General features: G+C 35.6%; 1 protein-coding gene across 2 annotated transcripts; it reads right to left on the bottom strand.

Annotated features, from left to right (window-relative positions):
* Nucleotides 1-1,238: 1,238 nt before the first annotated feature.
* On the bottom strand, nt 1,239-8,809 carry LOC105176791 (Phospholipid/glycerol acyltransferase family protein). 2 transcript variants are annotated; one of them, XM_011099700.3, is made up of 5 exons: nt 8,438-8,809; nt 8,014-8,141; nt 7,290-7,375; nt 6,409-6,546; nt 1,239-1,935 (listed from the first exon to the last, which is right to left on the bottom strand). In XM_011099700.3, the coding sequence occupies exons 1-5, from the start codon at nt 8,641-8,643 to the stop codon at nt 1,648-1,650; spliced, it is 846 nt and encodes a 281-aa protein (XP_011098002.1). In that variant the 5' UTR covers nt 8,644-8,809; the 3' UTR covers nt 1,239-1,647. The 2 variants fall into 2 exon arrangements, with proteins under 2 accessions (XP_011098002.1, XP_011098001.1); XM_011099699.3 differs by having other exon boundaries at nt 8,421-8,809.
* Between the last annotated feature and the right edge of the window lie 228 nt (nt 8,810-9,037).

Below are 9,037 nucleotides of genomic sequence, written 5' to 3' on the forward strand. Positions count from 1 at the left end.
ATTTTTACCAATAATAATAATTATTTAATAACAAAGAAAAAAATGAATTATTTTATTTAATATAATTTTGGAGTTGTTTATTCTTGTGATTATTTGGAGTAATCTAAAGCCCATAATATTATATTAAGATTCAAATATTAATTTGGAGTATTAAATTTCATCTTTTAAATTTTCACTTGCATATATTATAGATAAAATACAAGAGGTATTGTGCAATTAATCTTCTAAATACTAAAAGAAATTAAATCGAAGTTATGTAGAACATACTAACCAATATTATGGAATATAATAAATTCTCTCACAGGTTAGAAATATTAAAATTAAGGTAAGATTGTATAAATTAAACAAATAACATATGAGTTTATTTATAATATTACTAGTCGTTGAGGGGCGTCATTTCCAACGTGCATATAATATATTATAAATAAAAATTAAATACATAAATTAATATATTATATTAATAAAAAAAAAGAAAAAATAATATTTAAATTAATGTGAATTTTTAAAAATTGAATAAATTAGTTATTTTATTATGAAGGTATTCTTGATTTCATAAAAAATTGATACGGTGGTGTCATTTACTAATGTTAGTGAGTATGGAGGATCTTTTTTTTATATTAGTATAAATAAAAAAAAATTCATTGATCGTACCAAAAAAAATTATTCAACTTGTAATAAAATTATCAGTGTTTTAAAAAAATAATATTTTTTTTATAATTTATTTTTTAATTATAATTAAGTAAATAAGCCACCAAATTTCGGCTCCAATTCCCCAACTCAAGCCTTGTGGACAAGGCCTTTTTCTATGAAGCGGACAATGACACGTTGGAAAAGCCCAAGTCCCCTTGGCCCAAGCAATCCATCTAGAGGACTATAGCAACTTGGCCTAAAACTATCTACAACCCCGAATTACAACCCACTCTTATGTTTTAAGTTTACCAGTGAGCTCCTGTAGCAAGTTCCAAATGGCAAGATGAGAAACACTCTAATTATCCTAAGGAGAGATAATATTGTTACTGATATATGTATGCATCATGTGATCTTCACGAAATCAAGAATCACTTGGTTAAGAATTTAGTCATCTCTATTAAAAATTCCCCCCGCCCCTTCTCAGCAATCTTCTCGGATGAAGGTTTAGCCGGAGCCTCCTATCACAAACACACACACACAGAAAAGATATTGTAACAAAGTACAAAACAATAGCCCATACAATTAAATGATAGTAAAGCGAAACTATCTTGAGGTGAAACCAAATAATTGTGACAGTCTACTTCACGTTTGGTTAAAGATTACACCGTGCGGATTTTAGATGAATCAGGGGGCTAGACAACAGGAGATCATGAAGGAAAGTAAATATTATTTTGTCCACAAGACATGGCTTACAGAATAGTGGTGGACAACATGGGATCTCTAGCGAATAATGTCGCCTGAAACGAGCTCCATTGAACACCACAATGCTCAATGTCTATACCATTAATCAGGAAAAGAATAGCTTCGAATCTCTAGGGGCTGACAAAAATGGAAAGGTTGGGCCTCTTAGCTATGGGGAAATCTCTAACTCAAACTTATGCAACGCCCCCATTCAAACAACAGGCTTCTGAACTTCAAACCTGTTAATATGCCTAGTAATTCTGAAATCTTAAAGATTCAGTTTGTCTTAAAAAATGATTTACTGACACCGCGCAACCTCTCCATGACTCCTCGTATCTGCTCCGATATAGTGGTGTAAAGAGATCTTTGTGCTGCCTCGTCTAGGCCGCAGATGGTCTTAGGCCATCCAGCATGAGAAAACGGTACATCCCTCGACATTTCTAGAGCTTTGTGCTTCAGTTTAGGGACATCAAATATGATTGGCTCACCAATCACTATGTTTATATCTTTGTTACACAATGGAATAGGAGGTCTTCTACCAAACATATAGTTCTCGGGCATAACCTGTAAAGAGATGAGTCATGGGTGAGCAACAGATAATACTATTAGATACAGGAAAAGATTTGTTCCGAAAACTTATATGAAGTATGTTACAAATTCAATCACTTGCCTGATTCATTCTACAAAGTCATTCTACAATAGCATTTCATTTCTGAGGTAAATCATTCCAAAAGATCCACCGACACAGGCAAGTGCAGAAGTATCTCAGATGACATGGGGTAAATAGATAGAACTGTAAGTTTGGAATTATTCCGAAATTCAAATGCTTTGGCTGTAGTCCTAGAAGTGTACCATTGCATACCATTGCATTAAAGCTAACAATAGCTGATCTAGCTTCACATGATATTCAATTGTGTTAAAGATGTCCTCCCATCCTTATCATTAAAACTACCTACAGGTGGCAACAAAAGTTTTGAATAAGTATATTTTGAGCATTTGATGGAAATAGGTCTTAGGCTATCCTCCAGTTCTAGTACACGACTATACGTACACAATTGGACAAGTACTCTACCCAAAGAGAAACTCCGATAATTTTAAGGTCCAAAAAACAGATAGGTGATGTGCCTCACTCTTGCAATGCAAGAAGCTATTTCATGACTCCACCTCTGAATCTACTTGCATGCAATGACCTTTACCGTTGCTACTTGACGATGTTCCCACTATCTCGGCTGAGTTACCTATGTTACCAGGCAATTGAACTCAAGAATAGCAAGAAACCTAAAATAGGAGTTCATATGAACAACAAAATTTTCCTCACCTGGAGGGAAATGAGACTAACACAATTCCATGCAATTTTAAGCATGGAATAAAAGCACTAGCGAAAGGACACAAGAGCAGAATAAAATAATTAAGCATATTCAATGACTGAAAGCAAACACTGTCTTATAAGCAAGGATGTAAGAGCATTCAAGAGTTGCATCCAGCTAAAGAACTGGTGTGCACTAATCATGCAATTTGTATACGTAGCCAAAAGAAGATCAAAAGCACCACACTGCAACTGCCTCCTGTGACAATGACGGCCATTTCTGCAAGCATAGAGGGCAGAGCAATTTCAACGTCACCAGGCGTGAACAATTACACTGTTATATGGCACATCCTGATTTATATATTAACATTTTCTTTGGTCAACAAAACAGTATTTGACTTTGTAAGCACTATAATTCACTGAAACAGAAGACAAAATGAGGTAGCTGAATTTGAATCAAGTAATCCAGATTTTAGATAACAGTTGATGGTTAACATGTAACAAAGAGCATACTAAGACAGTTCAAACTGCTATGCCGCTATGGGCCCAAAAAACTGAAAAAACAAACTTGCAGAAAAGACATAGTATCATGGCCAAATACACTTTGTGGTCTGAGAAGCTGTTACAAGTCAAAGTTCAAAAAGGTTGCATATTCAGGTTCGCCAAAGTCTTGTTCAATTTAAGTGAAACTACTTGAGCACAAGCTTCAAAACCCAGAGAGCTACACATACTGGTGGAGAAAATTACCTCACTGATGCACATAAGTATGTAAATAACCCCAAGAACAACTTAGAAAGAAAATGTTTCTTTTGTGAAGCCACAAAAAACTTGAGACATTGATGACTTTATTGGTGGGGCAAAGTGGATAAAACATATAAGTTTTTTTTGGTTGTAGTTCTGATGAATGTAACATAGAACAGTAATTTCCAGGAAATTGGGGCGTGTTCCAGTATATTGATGCTGTTGGAAAGAATGGGCTTTGTAGTTTATTCATTACTGTATCTACGAACTGGGGAAAATTATTTAAAAAATGCAAAAATAAAAGAAAATTACAAAGATGGGTGATTTGAAAATTTTTAAAAAATATAGGTAGCATCGCTGTCTAAGACAAGAGGTAGAAATGTTTAAAAAACAAAAAGAAAAAAAACACAGGCCGGGCCAACCATCTGCTTTTCACACAACCGATGCCATAGCTTGGTCAGAACCGCTGGAAGAGACATCAATTTTCTCGTGAACCGATGCTGTGTCAGCGGCCTTCTTTAAAACCGGAGGCATGCGTCCCATCAACTGGAATAAACAGCGACAAGTAATCGTGGTTTTCCATGTATAAAAATCCACCCTTCATCTCATTGTGCCTGTCTGAAATAATTTTTCCTAACTTATAGCGATAATATTTTTCAGTTGCAGCAAAAAAATTTCCATTAGTGCATGTGAAAAATTTTGATTTCTATTTTTTTTCTATTATTGCTTAAACGGGTTGAAGATTTATAAGACCAGTTGAAGATTTTTAAAATTGAAAGTAATATAGTAAGTCGTTTTTACTAAAATTTCTTATATTTATGCGTTCAATGGTTTCCCTTACGACATTGTTATCAGCATAGTTGTTGAAGGAGCACGGAGTGTCATGGTGCAAAGGTGCCCTAAAGCCATGGTGCATGGTGCATGGCGCGGCGCACGCTTTTTTAAAGTACGGCACAGATTTGCATATATATCTTTGCATAGATTTGCATATATATTAATATATATCTTTTAACTTCAATATTACACAAACAATTAAATATAAGTATTAGAAATTATATTAATCATTATACCATGACCCTCTGCCACTGCTGCGTCATTTGAGCTGGACAAAGCCCAGCTTTTGAAGAAAAATGGGCTTCGCCAGATTTCTTCCGACGCTTTGCAGAAGGCATGCGTTACTGCGCCTCTACACCTCGTAGAAAGGCGCGCCTTTTCGCCACCATGGTGAAGCCCAGCGCCATTATCAGAAAATGGCGCTAGGCTTGCGCCATGGAGCACCTTTTTGTGCCTTTAATAACTATGCACCCGATAGATAAGCAAATACACCCAACAATCACAGTACAAATCTAAACTTAATAGTTAAATGATAAAATTTTAGTATTCCAAGTTTATAATGAAATGCCTGACATGGTAGCAGAAGTTGAGTGGGGGATATAAGATCTTAATTTTCTAAGCATCGATACTTGACATGTACAAGCTAAAAACTACATTTGATTTGTCCATATTATCTGTAAAACATATCAGAAACAATATTCTCCATGAAAATGCGAAAACCCAAGAGTGCAAGTTGGCATGTGGTACATTGGTCTCCGCCACCCTTGTTAATGTTCAAATAAATCGGGTGGCAGTGGTATGCGCCTTTTAATTTATCTGTTATGCTTTTCCTTACAAGAGTTAATAGTATAAATTGAGTTACAGGCATAAGCTTCACTTAACCTTCGAAAAGGCACATCTTCCTCAAGGGATGCAAATTCCACCTGAAACTCATTTGTATTTTCATTATCCTCAACTTGATGAAAGTTGTGGACCGGACCCCATGATTTTAAAGTGTCTAAAGTCACAAACTTAAAACATGTTTTAATTTAGTCTTCTACACTAAATTGCCAAACCATTAGCAGAAGACTTCTACCCTGATGTTGCCGTGCTCAAAACAAGCACAAATAGTTTGATCAGAGTTATGTAAATGTCAAGGATGTTAAATTTGGAAGGTTCAGACCAGCTGTCAAATACAGCAAATGTTAGATGACAAGATCACTATAGAATCAACAAATTATTAATGGCTAATAAATTCAACTTCCATCTTTCTGAACCCAATAGACATTCATTAATCAACACAAAAAACTTTTCTTTCGACCAGAAATCCTTCAAGGTTGAAGCATGATCCCTTGGGCGCTTGGCTTCCAAATACTATAGCACCAACCAAGTAACTAGCATTTCCATCAACCAACTCTTCATGAATTAAAGAGATGTGTTTAAGGGTCCTCGAAGAAGAGCATACTATTGTAATTCAATTTTCCATTTAGACTTCTATCCTCTTTTTCCTTTCACATCCAGGGCACCCACAAGTATTAGGCCTGGACTATATAACACACAAAACTCAATTATAATGCACACACCTCTGTATTATGTGTGTTCCTCCTTTCTAAAGAAATCTTCTAAATAATTGGTTGGTATTAGACCATATTCTCCATGCAGCAGAATTGATCTTTACCTAACAACTCTAGATAACATATCAAAGACAAAAATCCCAAAGCACAGTGCATTTTCTTCGATTAAAGAACAAACTATTTTCTGGCTTCTCTTAGTATGATGCTCTAGAAGTTAACTCATCTCATAACTTATAACATCTGCCTTAAATCCAAAATCCTTCTTGTTTCAGCCAAAAATGCAGAAGGGTAAAACAAATCTTTGGAATCCGATCCAGTCAAACATCAAGTTCTTTTAAAATCAATTAAATGAAGAACCTAAGTTCTGCATTATGAAGCTTCATTTAGTTGATAGCTTAATTGTTACATTACTGAAAACAAATTCGAGATGAGTTGAACTAAGACTAGAAGGTTCTCATTAGTATGGGATTACATGACTTCACAATTGAACTTAAATGCTAGTTGATCTCCATATCCATCAAATAAAAACATTGTGAGAAATTGGAGTCACTGTTTGTATAAATTCCAAGCTAACTTATGTTAAATTTATGACAAAGGAAATACCTTTTCAAAACCATGATGAACTATTGGCAGAACTATTGGAGTCACAGGGGCACGAACTATGAGACTGGCAGTCCCCCATTTCAACCGTCGTATAGGTGCATCTTCTTGACACACTTTCCCCTCTGGAAATGTATGCAACTGTTCATTTGTGATAAAAAAAAAAAATGGGAGAAATTTCAGCACAACTATGAAAAATGCTTTATCAAATATAACTTATATAATAGTAGCACCTCATTGTGATATTGTCAGCACAACCAGAATAAGTCGACTGGATACGTCTATGATAGTTCAGATAAACTAATAATGGTTAACAACATATTACAGACATGAAAAATTGTCAACTTTACATCACACACTTTGATGCATGTCCAATTTTGGTAGCTATTACGTGGATCAGTATGGTTGTCAGATTGCAGAATCACAACGATATTGATACATCAAACCTTTGACTCTGAGTGCAGGTTCAAATGCAAAAAATATCACATACTAAACCATTTATGATTCACAACCATAAGATGAGCTTTTATTTTACGATGAAACTCTTAAGAGTGATTACTATATATTTAGCATTTCAAACCAAAAATAAGTGACCTTAAGTAATTATTTGCTAAGTCAATAACCAATGCACAATGTGAGACTCAAAACAATGCTCTTTTCCAAGTGATAAATGTTCTCATTAATGAATTTAGATTTTCCCCTGTATTATAGGTGGATGGAACAAATGAATACAAGCTAGACTACCAATCGGGTACTAGTACTGCCATCACCACCGAGTCTAAATAAATGCATAGAGTGCTTGCATACTCAATAACATGTGCAAGTAGGAAGCTGGCAAAGTTCTTTCAAATATTTCAGAGGAAGTATGATATAGGAGAGAGTACCCAAGCTCCATCGATCAAGCGGTCAAGGGCTTCATTCATGTGCTCCTGATAGATTCCACCTCCCCTTGTTATAGGAATACATTTCCCTGTGAATTTTACACTTGATGAATGAGAAAAGTTAAAGGTGACTAGATCTCTATAGAACTCACTTAAAAGATGATAAACAAACCAACTGCAGACCAACATAATTACTTAAAACTCGAATAAAATGGTATCACCAGTAATAGCTGGCAATGGAAACAGTGTCAATTGTGAATATTTCCTTAAGCCAGAATCAGTAGTCTAGCTTTAAGCTTTTTTAAGTAAAAAAGTGAAAATCTCCAGATGATGGAAGAAATTTAACATAAGTGTGAAAAGGAACTAGGTACATGAAAATGTAATAAATAGACTAGGCAAAGTGCATCACTTACATCACCACTACCGAAACCTCTAGTTTCTACTGGTTACAAAGTTCATGATCAATTAAAGTAGCCCAGATGCCCAACCTTACATTTTTCATTTCATTTCATTACTAGTTTACTTTAAATGGTGTACACTTCTGTTTGAAGATCATGCGTAAAGCAGAAATCTGCAAACAGCAAAGCATCAAATGCATCACAGAATGGCCACCACCAGGAGAAATATCAGCATAATTTACCATTTACTAATGAAGTGACTATGAAAATGGCAATAATGAAATACAGCACCAACAAACTTATAAAACATGCAGCAATTAATTACACACCAAGCCTGAAAAGATATGACAGCACCGGATTTTTGAAGCATATGTCTTCAGCTGCAAGTACCCATCTCCCGGATTCTGCATCAGTTACCGGAAAATCCTTGAGCCCCCACATTACTGGGTCATCCAACCTGAAGCAGTTGCATAAATTATAGTTCAAAATCATAATAATTAGTATCACGGCTCAAAACAAGGAAATCAATACACGGTTCATGCCCAAGAAAAATAGTGAATTACAAACTAAAACAGTTATTACCACCCAAAAGAATACTTTAAAATAGAAAAACCCATCTTCCTGTCAGAGTTCCCGAAAGAAAATTACCAACATTCAAGTAACTTCCATCCATTTTTTCAGTTTCCCAAGATCATTCAAAACAAACAGTAGAGTTGTACAAAATCTACTACTTTACTTGAGAGAGTGACTGACGTGGACATATGATTGCTGACAGTGAGAAGAGGGACACCCGGTGGGCGGTGCCGGACAAGGCGGAGGAGGGTTTCGAGGTTGTAGACCGTGGTGGTATTGAGAAGATTGGCCACAGCTTTTGCGAATGCTCCCACCGACATGAACATCATCTTCCGGGGTATTCCGCCCAGGTGATCTCCTCTCGCCGCCCATTCCATAGTCCTCATACCCCACCTCCCCTCTTATGATAATCCAGACGTTGCTCGTCTCCTGTGGCCCGTTTCCGATTACTGCTTCCGTGTTCGTTGATGTGAGCTAGAAACACTCTACCGTCTCTGTTCTACTATATACCCGGTATTTGGTTGTTGGGGTTTTAAAGTCTCACACATACTCTCCTTCACACTGCTTTTCTTGGATTTATATAGTGTTTGGATTTGTTTTTTGAATGCTTTGTTTTGTGTTTTGGAGATAATGAGTGAAAAATAAAGGTAAGTAAGTGTGTGTTAAAAATAAATGGTATGTTTGAATTTATGTTATGAGGTAATTTGAAATATTTTAAAATAAGTGGTGTAGGTTTGATATTGGAATTTCGGAGACAAAAATCACTGTTTATTGTCAAAT

The sequence above is a fragment of the Sesamum indicum genome, linkage group LG13, assembly GCF_026168435.1.
Source record: "Sesamum indicum cultivar Baizhima isolate 11 linkage group LG13, ASM2616843v1, whole genome shotgun sequence".
Lineage (NCBI taxonomy): Eukaryota > Viridiplantae > Streptophyta > Magnoliopsida > Lamiales > Pedaliaceae > Sesamum > Sesamum indicum.

What these genes read in the sequence shown, in the direction of transcription:
- LOC105176791 (XM_011099699.3), bottom strand. Translation starts at nt 8,629, where the DNA reads ATGGGCGGCGAGAGGAGATCACCTGGGCGGAATACCCCGGAAGATGAT. An exon ending in GTCATATCTTTTCAGGCTTG is followed by an intron (nt 7,376 to 8,013) that starts GTGTGTAATTAA and finishes TAAAATTCACAG; the next exon opens with GGAAATGTATTCCTATAACA. An exon ending in GCTTGATCGATGGAGCTTGG is followed by an intron (nt 6,547 to 7,289) that starts GTACTCTCTCCT and finishes ACAAATGAACAG; the next exon opens with TTGCATACATTTCCAGAGGG.